This window comes from Plectropomus leopardus, chromosome 10 (genome assembly GCF_026936395.1).
Source record: "Plectropomus leopardus strain MGB_pleo_1.0 chromosome 10, ASM2693639v1, whole genome shotgun sequence".
Classification (NCBI taxonomy): Eukaryota; Metazoa; Chordata; class Actinopteri; order Perciformes; family Serranidae; genus Plectropomus; species Plectropomus leopardus.
In genome coordinates this window covers 20,287,895-20,314,586 of record NC_142185.1, presented here as the reverse complement: position 1 = coordinate 20,314,586, position 26,692 = coordinate 20,287,895, and the positions used below count along the sequence as shown (strand labels likewise).

The 26,692-nt window shown below is 37.9% G+C and overlaps 3 protein-coding genes across 4 annotated transcripts; 2 read left to right on the top strand and 1 right to left on the bottom strand.

The window, feature by feature from the left end:
• The first annotated feature begins 788 nt into the window (after nucleotides 1–788).
• Nucleotides 789–12,673, top strand: gpr155a (G protein-coupled receptor 155a). 2 transcript variants are annotated; one of them, XM_088083256.1, is made up of 17 exons: nucleotides 789–1,056; nucleotides 1,276–1,774; nucleotides 3,175–3,574; nucleotides 3,903–4,071; nucleotides 4,188–4,343; nucleotides 5,023–5,106; nucleotides 5,231–5,351; nucleotides 5,481–5,565; nucleotides 5,896–5,986; nucleotides 6,604–6,799; nucleotides 7,835–7,924; nucleotides 8,679–8,809; nucleotides 9,215–9,310; nucleotides 9,398–9,462; nucleotides 9,588–9,725; nucleotides 10,364–10,444; nucleotides 10,808–10,945. In XM_088083256.1, the coding sequence occupies exons 2-16, from the start codon at nucleotides 1,345–1,347 to the stop codon at nucleotides 10,395–10,397; spliced, it is 2,286 nt and encodes a 761-aa protein (XP_087939382.1). In that variant the 5' UTR covers nucleotides 789–1,056; nucleotides 1,276–1,344; the 3' UTR covers nucleotides 10,398–10,444; nucleotides 10,808–10,945. The 2 variants fall into 2 exon arrangements, with proteins under 2 accessions (XP_087939382.1, XP_042350026.2); XM_042494092.2 differs by lacking the exon at nucleotides 10,364–10,444 and having other exon boundaries at nucleotides 790–1,056; nucleotides 10,808–12,673.
• Nucleotides 12,604–15,596, bottom strand: scrn3 (secernin 3). Its single transcript, XM_042494095.2, has 8 exons — nucleotides 15,466–15,596; nucleotides 15,047–15,219; nucleotides 14,738–14,919; nucleotides 14,345–14,544; nucleotides 13,736–13,948; nucleotides 13,477–13,639; nucleotides 13,207–13,387; nucleotides 12,604–13,096 (listed from the first exon to the last, which is right to left on the bottom strand). The coding sequence occupies exons 2-8, from the start codon at nucleotides 15,200–15,202 to the stop codon at nucleotides 12,935–12,937; spliced, it is 1,257 nt and encodes a 418-aa protein (XP_042350029.2). The 5' UTR covers nucleotides 15,203–15,219; nucleotides 15,466–15,596; the 3' UTR covers nucleotides 12,604–12,934.
• A 1,419-nt stretch (nucleotides 15,597–17,015) lies between these two features.
• Nucleotides 17,016–25,288, top strand: cirsr (corepressor of RBPJ and splicing regulator). The gene is made up of 10 exons (XM_042495317.2): nucleotides 17,016–17,195; nucleotides 19,941–20,035; nucleotides 20,247–20,320; nucleotides 20,459–20,472; nucleotides 20,627–20,679; nucleotides 20,780–20,828; nucleotides 22,183–22,303; nucleotides 23,124–23,230; nucleotides 23,551–23,636; nucleotides 24,046–25,288. The coding sequence occupies exons 1-10, from the start codon at nucleotides 17,124–17,126 to the stop codon at nucleotides 24,764–24,766; spliced, it is 1,392 nt and encodes a 463-aa protein (XP_042351251.1). The 5' UTR covers nucleotides 17,016–17,123; the 3' UTR covers nucleotides 24,767–25,288.
• Nucleotides 25,289–26,692: the final 1,404 nt, after the last annotated feature.

Sequence of the window (26,692 nt, the reverse complement as noted above, 5' to 3'; positions counted from 1 at the left end):
AGTGACTTAGACTCATGACCTGTTTCCAAACAGACTATTTGCACATAGTTATTAAAAGGCAACCTTTTTATTTAACAATATCAACCTGATCGACATGCAAAATGGACAGACAATTGAGCACCCAAGAGCCAGGTCAGAGACATCAAAAGTGCAAGGATCTATAGATGTATACAGGTATTGACCCTTTGAAACCTGGGCAAATTGGCTTGATTTGTTTCAGAAACATTGGGAGAAGGTACTGAGCAACATAAGGGAAAATTACCCAGAAATTAGCAAGAAATAAGTTGAAAGTACAACAAAATTATTGAAAATTAGCAACAAAAAAAGAAGGGAAAAATGAACTGAAAAAAAGCTGTTTCAAATAATTATGTTAACAATAATGTTTCATGATAATTATGATTATTGGATAAGCAGCTCAATAAAAGTGATATTGATCCAGGTGTCAAAGGGTTAAGCTTTTCTACAAGTACCCCCCACCCATAGTTTTTAATGACTTGAAGTAGTTGGCAAGTTACATACAGTGAAAAGAGGAGTGTATATATTAGATTATATTAACTGTAGGGCTAAATATTTACATTCAGGTTGTCCATGAAATAAACTATATCCGTACATTGTATCTAAACGACTGTATGTCATCTATCAGTAGGTATACTGAATATCAGACCAAATTAATAAGTATAGGGGGCATGTTTTCAGGACAGAAACATGTTTTCCTTTTGCTTTTCTGCCTGAGGAGGGTGTGTAGAATAAGCCCCGCCCCCTCCCCCTGTGGATAATCTGATTGGTCAGACTGTTATAGACAAATCAGGGATTATGAAAGTTGCTGGGTGGGAACTCAAGAAAGCTAAAACCTATGTAACGATACCTGAAAACAGTTAGGTATCTCGGTGTTATGTGACTACTTCTATAACAGTGGACTTTGAAGTTTTGTCATGAAGTTATTTAACCCCACGTAGTGTTTTCGGCGACACCGGGAGTCTCGTTTCACAAGTTAGCTTACCGGCTAATGGCTACTGACATTTGACTAATACACGGGACATGAGGGGGCACTGAGAGGTGAGCAACTTTGATAACAACATTGACATTTTAATACGTATTAGCTGTTTGGTAACTTCTTTACAGCCTGTCGCAAATGAGTTTATGTGATGTTGTTTCGGTTAGGTGACGCAGATATCTGATTAACGTCCGTACAGCCCATATAACGGCTGTAACGGCTAACGCAGCTACTTTAACTCCTCCTTTGACTGTAGCTTATTTCCCTCTTTCGTTATCTAGGAGTGCCGAGCAGGGCATCAACATGACTGCAAACCAGGCGTGACAGGTGACTGTGGAAGGAGGATAAACATGATTCAAGCACCGGGCAGAACCACCAACTTTTCGGAGGGAGACCTATGGAAAGACCCCTCTGCCCTCTCATCCAGCATGTCCATTGATAAACTCCTACCGGCTCTCCTGGAGTGCTTTGGGATTATATTATGTGGATACATCGCAGGGAGGGCGAACATCATCACGTCCACCCAGGCCAAAGGATTAGGGAATTTTGTGTCCAAATTTGCCCTTCCAGCGCTGCTGTTTAAAAACATGGTACTGCTGGACTTTGGTAATGTCATCTGGCCATTCCTGTGGAGCATCCTCATCGCCAAAGTGTCTGTGTTTTTCATTGTCTGCGTCCTCACGCTGATAGTCTCCAGTCCTGAGAGCCGCTACAGCAAGGCTGGGCTTTTCTCAATATTTGCCACCCAAAGCAATGACTTTGCTTTGGGATATCCCATTGGTAAGTATAAAGCCTTTAAGCCTGCCACCCACAGTGCTTTTCATCCATTGCTGCAACTGTAAACATGCTGTCCTAATGTTTTCCCATCCACTAAACTTAAAATTATCCGCGTGATTTACTGTAAACTACATTGGCAAACAGAATTGAATGCCACTATTTCAGGGCCCTTTCATATTAACACTGCAATCATGCAAAAAAAAAAAAAAATGTATATAGTAAGAGTTTGATCATTTCTTAACAAAGCGAGATTCATCGTTTTATACTCAGATGCATTTTCAGAAACGTAAACACAACTCTGATTATACTTATGCTCTTCTACCAGTGGTTGAAAATGAGTTGTGTATATTATATGCATCAAAACTGGCCCAATTGTCAAATATTGAGGGGAAAAAAGTTATGTCACTGAGTATTAATAGTCTGTTTAGGTGTTTTTTATGCTTCTCAGGCTGTCTCAGGCAAATTAATACACCCATTTAAGCATGATTGAATATCTGACAATAATGCAAATTTCAAATAGAGTGGACATACATTTCAGCAGTTGTTCACTCAAGTGAGACAGAATTCATAGAAACATCCATTTTCCCATGAACCATTTTTTTTCTTAAATTTGACAATCTAGTGACATTTCCCCAAAATTATGTTTTGTTTAACTTTCACTGCAGTTCCAGTTTTCACTTCATCTCCAGGAACAATCAAATTTGAACTGTTCTGTTTCATGGTCAAAGTCAGAAGAGATTTCTGCTCTTACAGAGACATTTTCAATTGTAAACATTTATATAGGGTTAGAAAATCTCTGTTAGATCCAAATGTTGCAAATTAAAATGACAGGAGATCCATACATTGTATTGGAGGATCCCATTCTGATTCTGGTCTTATAGTTTGTTTGTTTTTTTTAACCCAGCACCAGTGGAAGTTTTTTTGGATGTGCATACCCTCCACCCTATTTTTTCCAGACATTTATTTAAACCATTTGTTTATGTGAGACTTGCTGCACACCCACACAACATAATTTTTGTTGTGGGGTTTATCAAGGCAGATATGAACAATGGTGCATCATGCAAGGGTGCTCAAATGAACTTATTTTTCTTTGAAGGAAGGATTTTGAAGCCTATTTGACCCAGGCATGTGCATTCACGCCGCTTTCAAACACAACAACACAGAGGGAACCTGGGTAATACCACAGCCTTATGTATAAACATTTTTTACACATGGAAAAAGTGCCTAACCCGAAGTATTTCTGAGTCGTAACGTTGTGCAGCTTTCTGCATAAGCAGACTTTTTATGTAAAATCTTGGCGAAACTTGTGTCTTAACTGCCTCTGTGTCTCATGCTCCAACATGTCAAATATGTTGAGCAGGCTTTGTTGATATTGAGCAATTTTTCTTCCTCTTTATCCGCAGTTGAAGCCCTGTATAAAAGCACATACCCAGAGTACCTCCAGTACATCTACCTAGTTGCACCTGTGTCCCTGATGCTTCTAAATCCCATCGGGTTTGCCTTCTGTGAGATCCAGAAGTGGAAGAATCAGGGGAACCACCAGCAGAGTAAACTCCTAATCGTGGGACTTGTAGTCTTGCAGGTCCTGAAGAACCCTATAGTTTTCATGGTTGTCATCGGCATCATCGCCCACTTTGCCCTGCACCAGACAATTCCTCCCTTCATGGCTGAATTTGTGGACGGCTTGGCCAACTCTTTTGGGGGAGCAGCTCTGTTCTACTTGGGTCTGTCCATGGTGGGACAGTTGGGAAAATTAACCAGATCCACAGTTGTGACACTGATTTTACTCATCACAGCAAAACTGTGAGTGAAAAAAAAACTACCATAATGATGTAGTGTTATCAGATGACCTCTTTATAATGAACATGCTCTAGGAGTGTAGAGAGTCAGCAGGTTAGAGCTTTGTGAAGTGCTCCCAACATGTTGTTTGGTGCTTGTGGTTTGGGTGACTCAGGCCTTTCTCAGACCGCAAGGCTTTTTCCAAACGGGTGACATGTTGAGAGGTCTTAGGAGTGTGTAGCGTGATAATAACTAGTGTATGTAAATATTTTAGCGGCATTGCATTTAACCTAGTGTTAACTAACCCCTCAAACAATGGCTCATGACACCAGTCTTTTGATTCGACTTTCAGGTTGCTGATGCCGCTGATCTGCAAGGACATGGTGGATCTGTTGGACAACAGCAACAGCAGCGCTTTGAACCACTCAAGCCTCTCCAATTATGCCTTTCTCTATGGAGTGTTTCCCACAGCACCAAGTGTGGCCATCTATGCCGTCTATTATAATGCTGAGCTAGAAGTTGTGAGTTGCTTATATCTACCTACCAACCTCCTTTCTGACATTCAGATATTGAACTGTCTATTTTTTTGTTTTAAATGACTCACTGAATGTGATTTTTAAATTCTGTTTCCTCACAGATAACCGCTGGGATGGTGATCAGCACTTTTCTCTCTGCTCCAATAATGTATGTTTCTGCCTGGTTACTTACAATGCGCTGGATGGATCCTCAGCTTCTGATGAATTCACTGCAGAATGTCAGCTTTAACATAAGCATAGTGAGCTTGGTTGTTCTGGTGAGTCACAACTAGATACTTAAGTGTGACATATGTAAACTTGCTGGCTAATGTTTTATAACTGAGTGTGGATTGGCTGGTTCATGTGTTCATTTTTTTTGTATCTCAGGATGCAGAAACTGAGGTCAAAGTGAAGTCATGCTTCATTATGCATTTGTCACAAAATGAAAATGTTCTGCTTCATAACTGAAAGCAGTGTGATTATGGTTTATTACTTCCATAATTGGTACAATTTGCCATTGATATTACACATCTCCTGTTCATCTGGTTCCAAATGAAATGAAAATACAAAATTTAACTTCTTGCAAGGTGTTTGAAGGCAGTCTGACATTAAAAAACTTAGAGGATTTGTAGGCTAACAGATGTTTTACTGACTGATAGACCTACTTCCTCATTCGATTAATTATCACTTTCAGATTATCTTTAAAGAACCTGCATGTTGTTGCTTTAACGACGAATAATCTTTGTAGGGATGAAACATGTTTGTATTCTGCAGTATTTTATACTGTAATTGTTCACCTTTAGTATTTCTTAAGCAAGCCATTCTGTTGAATAATTTCACCATTTGCTTTTAAATATAATAACCAGACAACAATTATTGATATTAGTCATAGTTAGCTTCTGTGCAAAAGTCTGTTTGTGGGGTAACATAAATCATTTTAAAATGTGTTTTCTCCAGGTGTGGACAATTACTGTCATGTTTTTAAGTAAGAAATTCAAGAGGCTGCCTCACATGTTTACAGTCAACCTTTTTTTGGCACAGGTGAGCACACTTAAACACACTTTCCCAACTGATTTGATTTCCAGTAATTACATGGACAAAAGAAATCTACCTGTAGGCGAAACTTCACATCAGTAAATGTTTGCATTTATGCCATTGTCTCTAGTTTCTAACTTGTGTTGGGATGATCCTGTGGAACTTTGTGGTGAAAGAAGACAGCTTCGTCATGCAGGTCCTGACGTTCACATTATTATGTACCTCACTCTACAGTACCTATGTTTGGCCAGGTATGCTATTTGCGCACAACCATCTGCCCACATTAAGCTCACATTCCCTGCATTCATTATCTTGGTGAGCTCAGACATCTGAAGAATGATTGCTAATTTTTTAAATGTTGTCACATTTTGTCGTTACAGGTTTAATAGCACTCTCTCTTGTGCTTATGAAGGGTTTTGAGGATGTGAAAGTTTCACCAGGCATGTTTGTCATTGCAGGCTGGGGGTGAGTCACTATAAAGAGGACTAAACACAGAAATGAAACTAAGCTAGATTGTATTGTATACTCGAAAGTGGAGCCATAAGCAGAATGTCTACTCTTAAGTAAAATTAACATGTTGGGCAATATTCGCATACATGGACAGGTACCACCCAAAGCTAAGAGCAAGAGCACTGAGGGTGATTTTTCAGGTGTAATGGTACCTCACTTGAATTAAATGATCAAACTTTTTAGATTTCTGAAGATTCAGTCTGCAATTCAGTGCCATTTAACTGATTTATGTTTTGCATTTGGTAACACCAGTGATTTTGTTGTGAATTTTGTCTGTTAAAATAGGGTTCCAGCCTCAGTGACTGCTGTGTTGCTCATTTATGGACAAAGAATGTCTGACACAATTGACTCTGCTTTCTTTTACGGCAAACCACAGGTAACAACATAAGTGGAAATCATTCATTTTTTCTGCCATTTAAAGTTCCTGTATTGTAAAAAGTCAGATTTAAATCCCATTTTATCATAAGCATGTATAGATGCTTCATAAGTACTGCACAAATATCAAAACACTCATTCCACAGAGAAATACACACAACCTGTATTCAAAAAGTGTGCCGTTAAATAAGCCGTCAGGACTTCTGTAAAGTTGTAATGTCACAGCTATACAATATGAAGGCAGAAATGCCGCCATAGTGCAGTTACAGTCGTTCCCTGGATGTATTGACAGTGTAGAGATTTTGAGAGTGCAAATGTGAAAGATATGAAAACCCTGACTTATCAGAGCAGACTGGGCATTTTCAGGAGGGGGGTCAAAGAGAGAGGTGTTAAACAGAGCTTTTCAGACTCAATGAATACAGGCATATTCAAGCAGACATTATGAGAAAAATAATGTAAACACGTATGTATGTATGCATGTAAACACGCTCTAGTAGTAACCCAAGATATAAGACTGAACCTTAAAATGTGCATAATTTGAGACCTTTAAGAACTATTTCTGAACCCACCGAGAATAACTCAAAAGTTGCTTGTCTGTTTGTGTGTGTTCTTTTACAGATAATCTGTACCACAGTTGTACTTGCCTTTGGTATACTGCTGGGAGGGAGCTCTCTTGTTTGTCTCAGTAGAGGAAGCTGGGCCCAAAATGACCAAACCCAAGAGGAAGACTCAGCAGAGGCTCTTGTGACTGAGGTTGACCCAGAAAACCAGACTCTGTTTGAGCCAGTCACATCATCTGGAGATCCCAACGGAGGTATTTTTACATGCAGAGATCATCTAAGTGAGACTTTAATTCAACCGTTTAATCTTTGCTAGTATGTCACCTTAATGACACTGAATAAATACTAGGTTGCCAAGTACAATAGTGTGGTGATTAATATCACAGCACATGATAATCACTAGAGCATATAGAGGAAGTTCTTATATCTTAAAATGTTTTGTCAGTTGACAGAGTTCCAGTTAAAAGGAAAAGAAAAGAACAATCAATAATCCAAAGTCAAGACTAACTCCTTATCTATAAGTCTACAGCAAACTGCCACGTAGGCAATGTAACTTCTGTCTGATGTTCTTCCTCCTACAGATCATTTTCATATACATGGGTGAAAAAAAAATCCCCTCGAGTCACAAAGTATACACTGAAAAAAAGCAGGAACAAACTTTTTGAATGTCACTATCTGTAGGAAACATGGTATCTGAAGTTCCTGATAATTTGACTTAGTTATTTGAAGTTAATGTTGAACACATAATTTCTTATAAATCAAGCCATAGAAACAAATGTTTGAACTGAGCTTCTATGGTTTGTTTAATATTTGAAAGGAAATGTTAAGAAGTCAGTGTTAAGATTAATTGATGTTCTGTTACAATAGATGCAAACCAGCTCTGCAGGTGGTGAAGGGAAACACTTCATAACTATATGAATGTGATGTGTAGGATACAAGGTTGTTACAATATATTATGATTCTAACATCTCATTGCAAGTACTGTTAATATACTGATAAAAATTAAGTGGGTGGTAAATAGAAACTGCTTAAAAATACTCAGATCATTAAGGGAAAGTTGGGTCTAGTCACATAGGAAGTTGCATGAAAACATTCTCAAGTTATTCAACATATATTTATGTCAATTGTTGAAAAGTGAAAGTGTATGTTTCAGTATCACTATTAGCTTTATAATGGTAGTAATGTTGTATTATTCATATATTGCATGTGTTTTTTGCCTCTCGTGTGAACTTGGAGGATATTTAAGTAGCATGGTGAAGAATCACTCACTTTTATCACTTTGTTATCAGCGTGCCTCATATGTGACTGTGCACCAACCCAGCCCATGCCTGACATGATCATCAGCACAAATGTGAACAACACACCAACCACACTCACAGGTACTGTATTTATAAGTAATAAGCATACATTTTCATTTTGCAGGAATAAATAAAAAGAAAATAATTTCTCTCCTCCGTGCAGAGCTGAAGAGTCTCTAATGCAGCCTTCAATCATGTCAGTCAGTGCTTGTGAACTGTGATTAAACTGTCAAACTGGGCAGCGCTGGTCAAATATGAATCAAGAACATTTTACTACATCATATATTTCTCGTCTCAAATATTTTCAGAAACAAATTTTAGCGTGCTGTTCAGTGGTTATATGAGAAACAATGTGACATTTGATCAAAGTACCAAGCGTCATCCATCGGCCAGACCAACCTTCTCTTTTGCATCTTAACAGTACACTAAAAGTTTCTGACAATATCTGTGGTTAGAAATAGGCAATGCAGTAACAGAATCTTGATTCATATTTGATCAACACTGCCTAGTTTGACTGCAGTTCACAGGCAGCATTTGACTCAAATCTGATTAGTTATTTTTGTTTACATGTGTTAATGACATTAGAAGCCCTAAAAGGCAATACAGATGGCAAAGGAATATCATTTTTTCACAGATTATCTGTCTCCTTTAGTCCTGTGTGAATATAGTGAAGGTTTCAAAAAATATGGCAAAAGATTTTTTATAAAATCTGCCAACTAAAGCTTTAAACCTCAATAGGCAAAACCTAAACATCAGCACAGAATGATCATAAACATTAAGAAGGAACAGCTTTTCGTGGACATTAAGTATTTCTGCGTTGTGCTACCCTCCTCAGGTCAGTGTGAGAACAGCTGCGTGTCCACAGACTGCCTGCTTGCCCGAGTGGAGGAGCTCCAACAGGTTGCAGATAGACAAGTGGCCCGTCATGTGCTCTTATGTCTGCTTCTGACTGTCAGCTTGCTTGCTGTGAGTAAACCACCACCTTTCACTTCTACAGTGACATGAAGTCAGCCTTACTGCCTGCATCATTATATTTAGTGCATCACAAACCAAATCAGACACAAATGGCTGAGCTGTGTAATTTCCAAATCACTCACTCAGTGTCGGAGGAAGCCTTCTCGAAAGAAACCCATTAGAAAATTATTATGTTTGGATTATTATTATAGAAAATATATTAAATATGACTAGTAAATATCAATAAATCGTGTGGTGGTTAAATGTGTTTCTGTGAATGTAAATAAACTGTAAATGCACATATTTTTTAAAGTACTTAATGTACTGAGTTCACTCAACTGGCTGTTGTTCTGTAAGCAGGATTATTGTAGTTGTACATCTCAAATGGAAAACCCCTCTGATTTCCTGTTACGGCAGAACCTGTCCAGCTGCTTGTGGTTGCTCTTCAATGCTGTTCCTGGTAGACTCTACCTGGAGCTGCAGTTCTTCTGTGCTGTGGTCAACTATGGACAGGTTGGTGTACCCGATACTGTGGGACCAAGACTGTAAACATAAATCACCCCTGCAGCCCCAGTTTCATTACATGTTTTCTGTCACCAGGGTTTTCTCTCCTTTGCTCTGTTTGGACTGGACAAGCATTTAATTATACTGCCGTTTAAGAAGAGGTAAAGAACATTTATGTGATTAAACAACGCCTTGCACATTTTAAGTTTTTTTTATACACACAACATAGCATATGAGCTGTGTATACATACTCTGTTCATATTTTGTTTTTGTGAATGTTGTTTAGGTTATACAGTCTGTGGCATGGAAGGAAGCAAGAACAGCAACCGGAGACTGATTTACCCGAGGAAATCAGGATGACTTGCACTCAGTTCACCAAATACCACAAGGATCAGTGTTTCATTGACATTGTCAAAAAAAGAAGGTGAGGGCTCGTTGTCTTACTCACTGCAGCTCTGGTCAGAGGTCGATGAGAAATGTCTTGAATAAACATGTTCTCTAACATGTGGAGAAATAAGTCCCGCGGCCAGATGCATAAATGATGTTTACGCACAAAAACAATGCGTACAAAAACCTTACACATTAACTGGTATTACTAAAGGAGGAAGTGTGTAACGAGCATGTGTGCACCTTTCACATTCTTCACACTAGATGTACTCACAGTTTTAGCTGAGATAGCCACCAGTGAAATAATGAGGAGGAGATTAAATATAAGGTCATAAAGATAATATTGTTTTCAGGTTGTTTGCTGATTTCACTCATTATTATTTTTGCTACACATCATAAAATGCACCTCAAATTATTTATGAGTGATAATTTCATAATTTTTTGTTATATTCACTCCTATTAATGATCATTTAATTTTGTCATGAAGCACTTTGTAAAGAAAGTTTAAACATGTGCGCTAGGAATTATTAATTAATCATCCTCCTTACGTTTAATATTCATGATGATTGAGATTTTAGCGTTTAATAATAATGATGATTGAGATTTTACTGCAGTGATGGTTTCCAGAAATGTTTTAGAAAGATTAAGTGGTATAGAAGCTACGTGTTTCCACAGCTGCTGTTCTGGCACCGTTGGCGAACCTTGCTAATGTGGACAGTCTGTGAAATTGCTCTTTACAGAGTTTCTCATTGAAAGGTAACAAATGGTGGAGGAGCACCGGTATCATAATGCAAACTCGTGTTTAAGTGGGAATTGTGGGTGTGGAGAAAACTAACATGACAAAGTGATTGAGTTATACAACAGAGTCAGGCGTACGCACAACACTATGAACCTGACAAAAAGACTGTGTATGCATATTTCTGCTTTTGTGGTGACACACAGTTTTAGTCGCAAATCCAGAGTTAAATGCATCTGGGCCCTTGTAGTCATTTGAATACAAAAATACATTGCAAAAATATTACTTCTTAAAGTTTTGGTGCATGTGGGCTCTATTTGCTTCCTCTCTTTTTCCATAAAAAGTTTATGGACCTTTAAGTGAATGGTTCTTTTGACATTCAGGTGTGGGAAGAGGACTCAGGTGGACTGTTTTCTTGGCTGTGAACTTGTGGAGTGGCTCCAGCAGGTGGGCTTGGCTCAGGACCAAGGTGAGGCGGTACTCTATGGGACACGGTTAGAGCAGGGTGGCGTGCTCCAGCACATCAAGCAGGAACACGGCTTTCAAGACAGCCGCCTTTATTACCGCTTCATGACATAAGACACAAAGCAGATATTTCATGACATGACATGTCAAGTACATCTTCAGGTGCAGCAACAGGAAGAGCATGCCTGATCTTTAAATAGTACCTGCACCCAAACTGTAAATTATATTTGCACTGCCATGCTTTGTGCACACCCTGCACAGTACAGCCCTTTACAATGCAGTATTGTGCAGCGTAACATCCCGTCGAGTGCTGGAACACACCACAGCTGACTGTGATTTTGAGTGTGTTCAGAGGAGCGTGAACCTTGAAAAAGGCCAGTGTGTAATGCATTGCGTGGAGTTGATCTTAAAGGGCATTTGCATTTTTATGTCTTAGTTTTGCAGTTTTACTTTTAATATTTCACTCACCAGGATAATTGTTGAGATTTTGAGTTGTGGCAACATTGCTACAGCAGTCACTCAGGACAGAAACAAGAGCTGTCAGATGATAATAAACATATAGTAAACCCTCTATTTAACTAGATTATCAGCACCATTTATTTTGAGGTAAAAGCCACAGTGGGAGTGCCTGAAATGTCACTTATAGTCCCTTTTATCAATGTGAGGACACGTAACCTTAGAGTTTAATCAAGTCCATCATAAAATTCAAACTAATATCAACAACAGACAGTAATTTGACAATTTTCCTTGCAAGTTAACATTGTACAGTTAGTTTTTTATGCCAAACTGTCAGTTTTCCTTGCGCTGTTTAACCCTGTTGTAGTTATGTTGCTGCATCCTTTAATCTGCGATGAAGCTGGTGAGTAAAATTTTAACTTAACCAAAAAGAACTGACAACCAAAACTGTAAAATAAGATGTTTTCTTTTAATGTGCATTTTCAATAATAACAGGTGTTGCTGATTTTAAAAGGGACTGACTTTGCTGCTGCTTTTTTAAAAGGATTTTATGCAGTTGACGTATAGACTTGGACTTTTGGTTGTGTTATGTTGTGTCATTGTGTGAGAAATTATGCACAAAGAGCTCTCCTAATAGAGTGTATTTGTGGTGGGCAAAAAATGTTACACTTCTGCTGAATGTATTCCTTTACTGAGACATTTCAGAGTGAATTACTCTGACTCTTACCAAAGCCACATGCCAAAATAAAAAAAGGGAAGATGTGGTTCAATCTGCATCCATTTTAAGAGTTTGTTTTTAGTCAGTTTCGTTTATGATTAAGTTTGTTTCACCACTTAGTTAACTGGTAATGTAGCATGAAGCATGGTTTTTGATAATCTACAGTTTAATATGACTTGGCACTGATGTAGAAATGTGATTCATCAAGGCTGTTGGTGGTATCCCTGCCAGTTCGAAGAAGAAAATCAAGTATTTTCCATGTTGCAATGATAATTGCCACTTAGAAATTAAAAAGCCATTAATAAGAAGTGAACTTAGGTAGTGTTAATGTTTGTCCTTACCTGAAAGTGATCACATTAACATTGAAAATGAGCTGCTGTAATTCTTTTTTTTCTCTCAGGTATTGAGTAATGCAAGTAGAAATGTAAATACATTATTTTTGTTTATTATTAATTCAATCATGTTAAGAAATCTGGTGTAAAAGTGGTCTTTTTTTTTTTTTTTAGAAAAGATACTAAAATATAATGTATAGCACACAAATTCTGTCAAAGGGACTATATTTATTATTGTGCTGTTCTTTTAAAATAAATTTCATTACAGAACCCTGAAACATGTAGCACGTAATGAATTTGTTATTTTCTGCAATGATTTGATACATAAAGGTCAACAGTTTCACCCAGATTGTACAACATTGGATTTGGGAAATTTACTGCCTTAGCGTCCTTGGCTGCATTATTTTTTATACAGTTCTTTTGATAACTTTTCAGTTGTTTTCTGATTCATCATACATGCATGATTCTAATATCTAAATGAAAGGTAAAATGCAGTGACATATGCTGCTAATGTCACCCTGGAATCATGTTTTATATTTTTAGCTTTTGCCATACGCATACATCTCATCCTGAACAGAGCGTGGGAACAGATCTTCCCAACGTTTAGGGTTCTCAATACCCTGTGAAAGAAGTTCCTCCATCTGTGTCATCTTTTCCTTCTCCAGCTGCCTCATACTTTCTGTGATCTTCTTTCCTCTGTCCTGTAGACAAAAAAAAAAAAAAAAGATTTGTAAGCACATTTTCAGCCTCGGCTACACTAAATCGAGTAACAAATTTAGGTAAATTGCCTGCTTGAATTAAATTGTTAAACCTTGTAAGATTCAACAATGGCAGCCACCAGTTCATGTTTGACAAACAACTCGTGTTTGCGGTCAGGTTTGCTCTGGAAGCGGGGTTTCTTCTTGACGGGGTCATCTGGACCGTAACTGGGAGAGGTCGTCTCCTTCAGCTCGTTGACGTGATTCACAAAGATGAAAGGTTTGAATACAGACCTGTTGTGCAAAAGAATGACTTATTAAATCATTTTCTGCTGTTTTTTTAAAGGCTGCTTCATCAACTAGAGTGAGATCAAGCGCTGTACCTTTCAGGGTCTGGAGTTGCTGTAAAATAGTGAACCCCTGGCAGAGCAGGATCTGTGGGTATCACAGACACCATACTCCCTGTTGTCATGAACATGCCCTCCATGTTGATGCCGCTATCTTTGTCCCTTAGGATATCCATCATTGTCTCAGCAGTGATGTGACCTTCAGTAAATAAAATCAACACATGCTTAAACACAGGTAGAAGTCATGTAACTTTATCCTGCTGCGTGTTTCCGCGGTGAAATGTGCATTACAAACCGTCACTCTTTTGCAGCAACTTCTTCCCCTCACAGTACCGGCTCCCAGAGGCTTCTATTCTGGCTGTAGTCGTAAAGGAGTAGACGGTGGCAAAGTTGAACTTAGACTTTCCATCCCACCAGCCCTTGCTTTGTGCATATTCCCTCATTTTTGGATGTTCCTTGTCTATTTTAGTCGTTATGCCATACTGGTTTGAGATGTTGCGGTATCCAGCTAGAGAGGTTTAAAAATAAGAGAATTAGCCACCAGTATTAAAACTTACCATTATTCAACAGCGACCTAATCACTGCAATGTGTTATTATAAAACTCAGCATGATTCTGCATCAATTTATCTACAGTAACAGTGCAGTACAATTACACAAAGTAAAAGGAAGGCAGCCCTCTTAAGCAGATTTAAAGGCATAATGAAGGCTTGGACTGACAGCTATTATGGGGTTTTCTGTGTTTTTTTAAACCATAAGTGACCGTATTTAGACGAGAGGTTGGAGCTGTGGAGGTGCGAGGAATCTGACTGACACACCTTGTGGACGGTCACTCAAGCATCTGCGCCCTTAAATTAGCGTAACTTAAAAATTGGTACTTATTCTTTGCATTCTCTTAATAAATACCTTCCACTCTCTCTGCTGCCCAGTACTTCCCAGATGTTTCCAGCAGCCATGCCTCCTTCCTGTCTGAGATGAGGAAGCTGTTGTGGTAGGTGAAGCCACTGTCATCTTCCATGCAGGATCCTCCCTGGCCATATTTCTCCAGCAGCTCAGTAATGACATCCACAGCTTTCTCAGCTGAATCCGCTCTCTCGAGTCCAAGCCTGGAAAATTGTATTGTCCCAGATTTTTATTTTGCTTTGAGTGTTTCTCAAAAATGTATTCTGAACTAGAAGGGAAAAAAATATGCTATATTATTTCTGGTTGGTAACATGTCATTAAACTTCCCTTTGCACCTCAAGTTGAAGGTTGTTTTGCAAGTGGCAGAGGCTTGGTAATACAAAAGATTGCTTCTACCTGACAAGATCCATGCCGAGGAGAGCTTCGTCACCATCTGCACTCTCTTTGCCCCACACTGCTTCATTTCCAATACACACTTGATGCTCATTTGCACCCATTTCTGCTCCCCACAGCCATGCTGGTTTGCTCAACACAACTGCATAAGTGTGGGCAACCTGCTCAATCTCTATGTATGTACACTGTTCATGAGAGGAACAAGACACAGACAAAAAACGGTTAATGGTTATATAACGGCACTGTCACCAAGCTGCACTCCAGTGTGGGAAATTGGAGGTTGGAGGGAAATAAGCTATCTGTGTCACCTACCTCAACTTTCTCCTCTGCTTCATAGTCTTTGGCAGGAAAATACACCACCTCCTGGACTTCATCACAAGGCCTGTCAGAGTTTTTCCCAAAGATGATGCGTTGTCCCTCAGTGGAGGGGGGCAGAGCCACAAAGGTGTCACAGGAGGATGGGTGCATATTGAATCACACAATTGCTGAGAGTTAAGAGAAAGAACAGTTGACTGGATTTGTCATAAATCGTATTTAATTTTAAGAGCTGCATTGGCATAAACACCCAATGAACTTTGCAACAACTTGAATACACCTCACTAATATTAAATCAGATTTAAAGGTAAATGTTAGCCTTACATCTGCTGTTTAGACGCCAGATAGAGACAAGCCAGTGTTCAGTGCCATGTAATGCGGTTGCTATACTCATTATTATAACAGGGTAGCCTTACCTATGTTTGCCAGTCTTGCCGAGCACTGTCACTGTAGGTTTCTATTCTCATGTCTGTTTACTTAGAATCACATCGGCAATGGTTCACTCTGACACGGAAACAGTACAGTCACGTGACCGAGCTGAAGTTAGTTTTATATTGGTTGTTAACAGCATAGGATCATATACTAAGGCCCTTGCACGTGTCTGGGATTTGGGGATGTTTCAAGGATTTTAGGACATTTCCAGGATTTTACCACATTTCCAAGATTTTAGGACTATTCTTGAATTTCAGCTCGTCTGAAGGATTTTGAAGGTTAAGTTTCTGGGATCTTCTGATGTTTCTTGGATTTGAGCACATTTCTAGGATTTTAGGATGTTTTTAGGATTTTATGACAGTAGGGGCTTAGCCAGGACCTCTGTCATGAGTTGTGGGGGATCCTCCTTTTTTTGATTAAATAAAAAAAAAGCTCTATTTCGATGCTGTTCTATGCACTCTGGCACCTTGTGTATACTATAAGTACAAAAAACATTCCCACCATGAATCACTTTATTTTTATTGTGAATTAGAAAATGGCTAAGGGGCCACACTGTAACCTAGTGGGGGCCAAATTTGGCCTGCAGGCCATACGTTAAGTATCACTGACATAAGGGATTATTCTTTATTAACCAGAGGGGGTGGGTGGCTGGGGTGTGACTTTTTCCCTTTATCGTGATCCTCTCCAAAGCTACAAATATCTTTCCTTGAACCTCCCTGAGTGACTGAGGGATAACAAAAAATACATGGCCCTTCCTCCACCATAAATAATATCCAATCAAATATAGGAGCCAATGCAAAAAAAGTAAAGAAAAGTGAAATGAACACCGTCATTAAATTATTATCAAAACAATCAGCAACAATAACTTCACTTTTTACAGTTTATAGCTGTGATAAATGATGTGATTTTGGCAATTTCTAAAGAAAAAAAAGGCTTTTTCAAGGTCAGCGCCAGGTTTTGGGGATCAAATGGTATTTTAAATAATAAAATCTGACACACCTCCCCAGTTTTACACCACTCATCTCCTCTAATAAATAACAAACAGTCCCTAATTTATAAATGATCACACCGGTTCCAAAGTTGAAGCTTTGTTTGTTTAATCTGTATCTCTCATCCTTGATTATGAAGATAGCAGTTGGTGTTTCTAGAAGCTACAATAATTACTTTAAAAAAAACCCTTAAAATTACTTGTTTAAATGTATATTTTGCCTACAGATTTATCATAAGAAAGTGAAAAAATAGAAATAATGACTGTATAATTACTATTGTTACTCACTGTCATCACTGAAATAGAACAAGTCTGTCTGAAAAGCAGATGCCCGATTTTATACCCCTTAAACTTAATAAAAATGATGTAGCTTTTATTTATTTATTATTATTATTATTTTAGAATTAATGTATCTGTATTTTGTCGACACATACTGGTGTGACATAGTGGTTTTAGCATGAAGATTTATATTTTATATATACTGTTTTAATCGCTCAACTGACTTCTGCAGTCCATCGACTTCCGGAACACCAACATAAAACTGACTTCATGCAGTCGAATTTGTTTACATGCGGAGGAAACTCTACGCTAGCGAGCTGCTAGCCAAAATAAACGCTACGTTTTTCACTTAGTTGGCGTAATAAGTCGTCAGCCATGGGGAAGTCGTTCGCAAATTTCATGTGCAAGAAGGATTTTCACCCTGCGTCGAAGTCAAATATTAAAAAGGTGAGTGCTAGCTACAGTTAGTTACTGCTTGAAGCTAGATTAGCTTGTTAGCTAGCCAGCAATGCTAACTACCTATGCTTTTGCTAGCTCAGTTTGCTAGTTAGCAGGAGCTCCACTTTAATAATTACTGATAAAAAATGCTGACAGACGAGTGGTTTTTCTGTATGTGCCACGACCAGCCGGTTAAATGTCAAACATTCATTATTTCTGTTAAGTTTATATAAGAAATATTAGACAGTATTGCTGTTAAATCGACAGACATAGCTAACCCAAAGTTACCATGTTATCCTAACTTCAGCTGTTTAGTTTACTGTGCTATCGTGGTCTTTTGAAGGAGGGCTAATGTTGATACTCTGACCAAGTTGTTTCATCTAATCTTCATATTTCAGATCAAAAAGCTGACCATATACGGACCTAGTTTTACTATCTGAACAGAAATCCCCACTTATAAATATGAGAGAAAAATCATATTTCTCAAGTTGACTGTAATAAACTACGAAATTATTGACCGCTGTTAGGACCGGGCATTGTATTTTTTAAACTCCCCAAACTAATGCTTTTTTCCTGATTTAAAATGTGATTTAGTATACAACATGTAGCGTACATTATAGTACTAGCAATGTTTCTAGATGTAACTAGAAGTCTATGTCCTGTGTATTGGCTCTGAACCATCTTGTGATATTATATAACGTCTTATAAGCAATGATTCATGTTGGTATGTTTTACTCATTAATTTGATTTAAGCCAGTAACTAACAATGATTTCTCTTATCGCTGGATATGTCTGTTGTCTTCCCTGTTAATTGTTGGTCTACACAAAATACAGAAGTGTAAAATGCTAATCTCAATTTACAAGAGCTCAGTGCAATGTCTTTCGTTGGTCTTATATGAGAACACCATATTAAGTAAGAATTACTATATGTTGTGTCCATGGCCATGGGAAGTTAAATCAATATTTGTAAAAGTCTCTCAAAGCCAGAAGCCAGAGAAGTATGTCTCAACCTTGTGATGTCATAGAGTAGGGGTGTCCTAACACTGGGGGCCAGATTTGATAATGTGAAAATAACTGGGGGCCAGCTGCTTCTGGCATCATATGGGTTAGTTGTTTTTTTTTAAATCACATAAAAATCACAGGAATGCAACTGTTTCATCTCTAAGTGAAAGGGTATTAAACTTCCCATGCTCCTGAAACCAGCTGCCTTCACTGTTGACTTCATGCTTCTTTGCTGTGGTAATGTCTGCTATGTCACAGGAAATATTTGGTGTTGGGTAACTGTTAATAAACTTGCTTACTGTCTGTTTATGAAAACACATCAGCTTCGCCCATGTAGTTGGTGCATGTCAACAAAAGTTGATTAAAATAAATGCAAAGGATCTTGCTTGATTAACCAATTTTGTGTTAATCATACAGAATGTTTTGAAAGACAAGTCGAGGACCATTTAAAATTGGTCTGAGGGCTACAAATGGCCCCCCGGCTGGACTATGACTGTCACAGATTATATAGTCTGAAGCTGCTCCAGAAACAAATGGACGGGAGCATAATTTAGTGGATCAACAGGATGACTGTTTCTTTTTTTTCAATAATATATATACCCAAATGAACTTTATTCTGCTTTAGTGTTATCAGTTTTGAAACAGAAAATGTACCCATATACCTAATAATTAACCCATATAAAACTCCCCTAGGTGGTCTCATAGTCATCTACAACATTTTTCCCAATTCATTGTCTGTGGAGAAGCTTCATACTTCATACTTCTTACTTACACTAATTGACATCGCAAATTTAGTACTCTTTTTTTAGATTTGGGAGAGTTGTTTTCTTTTTTCAAAAAAAACTTTTTCCAGAGGTTGGTAAATTAATTTGGCAAATGAGCGTAGTTCCCCTTCATTGTTCAGCTAACTGTAAAGAACTAAAATGTATTCAGAATACTACTTTAGCTGCAAATATTAACATTTAAAAACCTGAAACCAGCAAACGTACAGTGAAACATGTACTGTTTCTCAGAACTGTGTGCAATTTTAAGTCAATCAGCTGATGAATCATTTAGTGAATTGACTAATTATCTCCCCTCTAATATTCTCTACTTATTCTGTGGGTCGAGAGGCAAGGCAGCTTTATTTGTATAGCAAATTTCATACAACGGGGCAATTCAAAGTGCTTTAGAGCAATAAAATATAAAAAACATAATAAAAGATACAGAATTACAATTAAAGAAATTAAAGAGATAAGATATAAAAGGTAAAATCAGTTACTAAATAATTTTGAGAAAAATAATTAAAATAAAAGATCAATATTAAAATAGCTAAAGTGCAGATAAGATGTGCAAAAATAAAAAGATCAAAATTAAGTTTAAAATAAGTTTGCAGTCATTAGCAGGTGGAGTACGCAGTTTAGAAAAGGAACATTTTTAGCTTTGACTTAAAAGTGGTCAGAGTCGGGGGTTGTTGAACATTATCTGGTTATTTCAGGTCTGTGCTGCATGATAACAAAATGCTGCTTCACCATGTTTAGTTCTAACTGCAGGACGATCAGCAGGCCGGACCCAGATGTCCTGAGGGTCATTGAAGGTTCAGAAAGAGCAGTGATTACACATGGTGCACCAAGTGGAACTTCTTTGTAGTCAATTTACTCATATAAGTATTTGTTTGTCAGGGAAGTGTCTAACCAAAAAAAATAATCGGGAAATGTTTGAGGAAGTAGAGGGAATGTGTGCCGTAATCCCCCTTTTCACTGTATCTTACAGGTATGGATCGCAGAACAGAAACTGACCTTCGAGAAGAAGAAGCAAGAAGAACTAATGCAGGCGTACATGAAAGAGCAGGACTCTTACAACAACAGGTGATACCTTGTACCCCCTAAAAACTGTATTTTTAATATCTGACTTATTTTAAACATTTTAAGTTTAAGTGCTGTGTAAATGTCTCAGTAAATGAAAAGATTTTTGTTAAATTAACTTTAACCTTAGTGACATTTTCTAAATACATCCTCCAGCTTCACAAGTTTCAAGTTTCTGAAAGTCACCTATTGAAACATGTTTTCTCACCTGAAGGTTGTTGATGGGGGATGATCGTGTTAAAAATGGCCTCAATTTCATGTATGAGGCTCCGCCTGGAGCATCCAAAGGTAAATAATTACTTAAGACCAGCACCTCTGATCCCATTTAAATATTGTGCTTAATATCAAACTTTTGATTCTTGAGAAAATTCTGCTTAACATTTTAATACTGTTTTTTTTTCAACATAATTGTCTTCTGTCCTGAAGAGGAAACAAAAGAGGTAAAGTAGAGCAAATTAGGAACCTATACAATTCCACAATATGTGTACATGTTCTGCACATTGATTTTGCTTTACATTGGTTTCTACTCATTTATAACTAGAATGGGTTAAGTATTCAAATTCATGATAAAATGTTTTTGTCATGTTTTTTCAGGAGGGGGAAGAGGAGTACAAATTTGAGTGGCAGAAGGTGGCTCCTCGAGAAAAGTAAGTAGCTGATTTTTTGTACACAATTATTTTTCTTTATGTATTGTCCAGCTTTCTTCCAGATTTGTTCATATTTTTACTCCTTCTTTTTCTCATGTAGATATGCAAAGGATGACATGAATATTAGAGATCAGCCATTTGGAATCCAGGTGTGTAATTATTTTTATTGATTTGAAAGCATATCCAGACGTCACCAGTGATTTCCCCAACTGGAGGTGAAATCAAAGGGGGTCACAAGTTAATTAAAAAATGAAGGAACTAAAAGAGAAATATGTTTTTCTCATTTTTTAAATTTTTTTTGTGAAAAGCTGGCTATTTTCATCTCCTTAGGTACCTGAGAATTCTGCAAATGAAACCTTTTGAAATCATACTACTGTATGACTACTACAAGTATGACTACTAAAGTCATACTTTGTCCACACTGAAATCATAACCTGTGACAAGAAGCCTGCATGTAGACCATTATTTGTTTTTAAAGGTCAAAAGCTAAAAAAAAAAAGGTTAGACATTTATCAAGCCTAATGTTACTACGGCTCTGTTCGGCATCCCTCAGAAGACTTCGCCCAGGCCTCTGGCAGATCTGGTGCATTAGTGGCTAGACGTCTAATACTAATGAGATGGAAGTCACCAACGTTTCCACACTTTGTGGATGAAAGAGATTCTTTACTGCTTGAAAAAAATATGATATACAATGAAAGGCTCTTCCAAGAAATTTTAGAAAGATGTAGAGCCCGTTCTTTGCCAATGCAGCGGAAATTAAAAGAAAGGTAGCTCAGGAGGCAGAGCGGGTTGTCCACTAATCGAAGGATTTGCGCTTCAGTCCTTGGCTCCTTCAGTCCACAAGTGAAATTGTCCCCAGATTTATCTGGATGGCTGTGCCACTGGTGTGTGAATGTGTATGTATGTTTCAGCTGAGTAACATGTGGCACCTTAAAAAGTGGGTGAGTTCGACACGTAGTGTTAAAGCGCTTTGAGTGGTCAGAAGACTAGAAATGTAAAATAGTGTTTTACAAATTCAGGTTAATTTACTATTTACCAAAATGACCTTCATAGTTATCCTAGTTAATCATATCTACTCTTTATCTTTATTATCTTTATTTAATTCTGACTCTGAAAGGTGAGGTTGTTGTTTTTAATATGTGAAATATAACTGCTGACTGTTGTTGTGATTTCTGTGTAGCTTCTATAATTTTTTTGCTGTGGTTGTCTCTACTGCACAACTATAACATGACACTGTCACACAAGCGCTTGAACAGGATTGTCAATTTTTGTGTTCAAAAAACATAACAAAAAAACAACACTGTTGTATATAATTATAAGTACATTACAAAGGGTCAAAAAATAAATCAGAGTTTGGCACGAGTTTAAGACATCAATGGAATGAATTTTGCCTTATAGTTCAGTGTTGCTATATTTAAAAATAAAATCCTAGTGTTGTTATTTAAATGATTATGCATACATTTCCACAATTTGTACTAATGCCTGTTGTTGTTAACTTCCCAGGTGCGCAACGTGCGATGCATCAAATGTCACAAATGGGGCCACGTAAACACAGACAGAGAGTGTCCTCTCTATGGGCTGTCAGGTATCAATGCCAGCTCTGTGGCCTCAGAGGAGACAGCAGGTAGAGTTCATTACATACAATAATTGTCTCAAACAGACATTTTAAACACCTTCCCCCTGCAGCTTCTTTGTTCATCCATGTGATTAAATGTTAGTTTGATATGTGTGCAAACCACCACCAATTTGTGTACAGATTTTTTTTTATGCTGTTGAATTAAAAATAGTGATTGATTAATTAAAACATGCATACATTAACCTGATAAATATATAATAAAAATAAGTCATCAATTATCAATGCATTACTTAAAATAAAGAACCATTGCAAGCTGAGTGGATATATATAGATTTTTTTTGATTGCTGAAATCTATATTTCTGTTAAACATGGTTGTTATTAGCAGTAGAATAATTGTACAAAAGAAGAAGGAACCAGATTATCTGTGCTGCTGGACATTTGTGGCCAGTGTGTCAGCTTTCATCAGACTTTGCAGCAGGTACACCTACTGTATCTTTCCTGTCGGGTTTCAGCTGGAGCTCCCAGACTCAGGCTGATTCTGACTTCTGCAATCAGCGAGTTGAGTAGTAAAGTAATAATGTTTACCCTGGGAGAGTCCAGTCAGCGCATGGTGTTGATGGTGGAGTGCCGTAATGGTCCCCCTCCTGTGCCGGGAGAAAAAAAATGTAATTATTGTGTATTCTGATTCCCCTAACTGCTGCTTTGGCAGAGAATGATATTGTATGATTTGCTCAGCCGGAAGTGGAGTGAGTTGATTTGATGTCCCATTCTGTTAACAAAGCCGCCCCTGAAATTCCCACTGTGGAGATAGTGGTTGGCATGGGTTTGACATCAATGGGACTCTGAGGCTGTGATTTGTGCTAACAGGTCCGTCGATGCACCCCTCGGAGTTAATGGCGGAGATGCGAAACAGTGGGTTTGCCCTGAAAAAATGTGTCCTTGGTAGGAATGCTACTGTTTGTGATCCATCGCAGGTAATTGTCTGTCTCGCACTCCCATCTTTGCACACATAGAACAATATATGAACACACACACACACATACGTGTACCCTTCAGCGAGAAAAGTATATCTTTGATATGTCCTCATAATATATATAAATGCTGCACAGGGGCAGGTTTTGGGGGCAACTTAAGTCAAGTGAACAGATTTGATAAGATAAATTGTATCATTTGTTAAAGGTGTTAAGCTGGTGAATTCACATAGATTTCTTTAAATTTGCCTTTTGAGATATGCATTTATCATGTTGCCGCTTTGATTTCAATGCCAGTTTTGATGTGCAGTGTGCTTTCACAGGAATTTGTTGCCAGTGATAAAGAGGAAGATCCCGAGGTTGAATTTCTGAAATCATTAACAACCAAGCAAAAACAGAAGCTCCTCAGGTAAAAAAATTAAGTATGATTTATAAATCTTAATATATGAAAGCTGCAAAGAGTTGATCACATTTTTTTTTACTGTTTTTGTAATATTGTTTCAGTATTGATTGAATAAAATGATGGAAATCCTGAAAAGTTATCTGATAAATCGCAAGGTCACTGTGATGCTTTAATATAAATGTTTTTTAAATTTAAAAAGAAAATACACATGCATTTGTAGCTTAGTATATAGCAGGTGTAAAAAGGGAAATACATCAGTTTTTTTTCTAATTGATTGTTTTCTATTTTGGTGGTGTTTTACATTTACCTTAAAACGTCCTTATGCCGTCCTCTTACACTTAAATGTGATTTATAGACATAAATGTTGCTGCCGCGTTGAGAATGTCAAGTAAATTTTTGTGTTCCGGTTTTACAGAAAACTTGATCGCCTGGAGAAGCAGAAGGCCAAGAAAAAGAAGAGCAAAAAACAAAAGAAGAAAAGCAAAAGAAAACACAAGAAAAAGCATGAAAGTAGTGACAGCTCGAGTGACTCCTCCACTAGCAGCAGCAGCAGCAGCAGTAGTGATAGCGATAGTGGCTCAGATTCAGACAGCCATGGCAAGTTCAAGAGCCAAAAGCGAAAGAAGAACAAGAAAAAAGATTCCTGTCGGGATAACAGCTCTAAGAGCGAGCGCAGAGTCAAGAGTCAGAAAAAGGCCTCCTCTCATAGAAGCAGGTCACCGAGCCCTCACACTGGACAGAAGCGGCCTGAAGAGGAGTCCGGAGATTATAGACAAACAAGGACAGAGAGGGGAAGGAGCAGGAGTCGAAATCACAGCCCGGAGAACAAGATCAAGCTGGAGGGAGGTCAAGAGAGAAAGAGACACAACAGCAGGGACAGGCAGAGACCTAGCAGCTCCAAGTCTGGCTTGGACAGAAGTAGGAGCCGCGAGAGAGGCAGGGAGGACAGAGGTAAAGACGGGCGTCACAGTAGAGATGGGGAGAGGAACAGAAGTAGCACAGATGGAAGGAGAGGCAGAACAGCAGATGGGAGGAGTAGAAGCAGAGAAAGGAGGAAAGAAAGGGAGGGCAGGGGAAGAAGTAGGAGTAGGGAGAGAAGAGAGAGGAGCCAAGATAGAGCAAAAAGAAAGCACTGACTGTTTTCTTTTCCCTTTTACAATATTGGATAAAACCTGTTGTATGTTTGCTTTTTTGTTTTTGCAATGGCTGTTTAATAGTATTCTCGGTTATCATCCCTCTATTTAAAAATGTAGATACTGTGCCGTAGTTGTCCTTTTTCTCCAGTAGAGGGAAGTAGTGGACAGAAGATATCTAGCAGTAGCTCATTGCACGCATGTGTTGTCTAGCTCTGTCTGAAAGGCTCGAAATTAATTGATTACTATTGGAAGCAATTTGTAGCAATGATCTGCTGATAACAAAATATTGGACTCATTAATAGGCAATTGGCCGCTAGAATTTCTGCAATTTTTTTCTTGCTTTCATTATTGTGTCTTTTTAGGAAACATTGTAAGATGTAGTGCTGAAGCAGATGTTGATTTAAAAAAATAGACCTATAAGCGTTTTAAATTTCTGATTTAGATTTTTAATCATCTCAATTTAATGCGTTTGTTTTGCGATGGATGAGGTGAATGTCCGCGTTAAAAATCGGATGAAAATGAGGATTTGTCTGTTGATTCATTACCGTTTGTATATTTCAACTAAATACTAAATGGTCTTAAAGCTCTTGGCACATACAGAAAATTATGACTATTACTTTTTAAATTAATTATAATGTTTCTTAATATTTCAGGCCGGTTTCCTTTAAAGACATGACACAACGTGTTATTACGAAAGCTGTGAAATGCGTCCAACTGGGTTTTCTGCGGGCGTGAAAAGACAAAACAAATATGATTTCTGACCAGATATATTCAACGTGTAAATACAACCACATTTTAAACGAAACAAAATTAAATTTTTCTTATTGTTTTGGTATATTTTATATTTTGATATGGTAAAAAAAAAAAAAGATGTAGAATTTTTAAAAAATGACCCACCTAATTTGGACAGTTCTTTCTTCCTATTGTTCGCATTAATTTTAAGACTTAACATTACGTATTTTCTTTGACTTCAAAATGTAGAAAAAAAATTATTTTGATCCCAATTTAAAAAATAAACAGTGTTGGAATGTTAATTAAAAAACAGATTTGCTTAGATTGTTATGGCGTTTACTTAAATTGTAACATTTTTTACGCCAGTCTTGCTTCTGGGTTTTTTTTATTTTATTTTGCTGAAATTCAAATTGGCTATCCAATTTGGTAGTTTTCACTATCTGGCCGTTTTCTCGAAGCCGCTGTTGCACAAAAGGAAATGAAAATAATTTCCCTCTATTGCCTTCTGGTCAATTTAACATCCTCTTCAAAAAAAAAGAGGGGTGTCTGGATGAGATGCTTTTCCCTGACGTATTCCCAGTCCTGGACCCACGCTGTAATTATTCCCCGGCTTTTTCTTTGAGAGTCGGACGCTGCACTGGGTAAGCACAAAGAAGTCAGAGAGCATCCTTGAACCCTTTCAATACGGGGCCACTGATATTCAAATAACATGCAGGCACCATTTGACTGCGCTGAGCAAAGAGCATTTCAGATTCAAACATTTGCATGTGACTCTTTGCCCCTTCTTTTTCTAAGTTTAAAAAACTGTTCCCATAACATCTATGTGGCTCCTGGCAAAGAGAAAGACGCCATATCCTTATTCTCGGGCCATCGATTGGTATGCAAATGAAAGCAGTTAATTTGGACAATTAGAATAAATATTCAGGGACCTTTGTCGTCAAACCCCCTTGGAAACCCCCCGATAAAGTGAAACTGAACAAAAGATGTCTCGGAGATTAATTAGATATTTGATAAGACACGAATCCCTAATCGCAAATACAAGACACATGGGGCTGCGATGTGCTCCAAGTCATAATTAATACCATTTAACAAGATTTTCATTTGGGCATGAAATGTTTTTTCCGGGGCATTAAACATTGATTTATTCCATAGGGGAAATAGTGAAAGTCACGGTATTATAGGTGACTTTAAGAA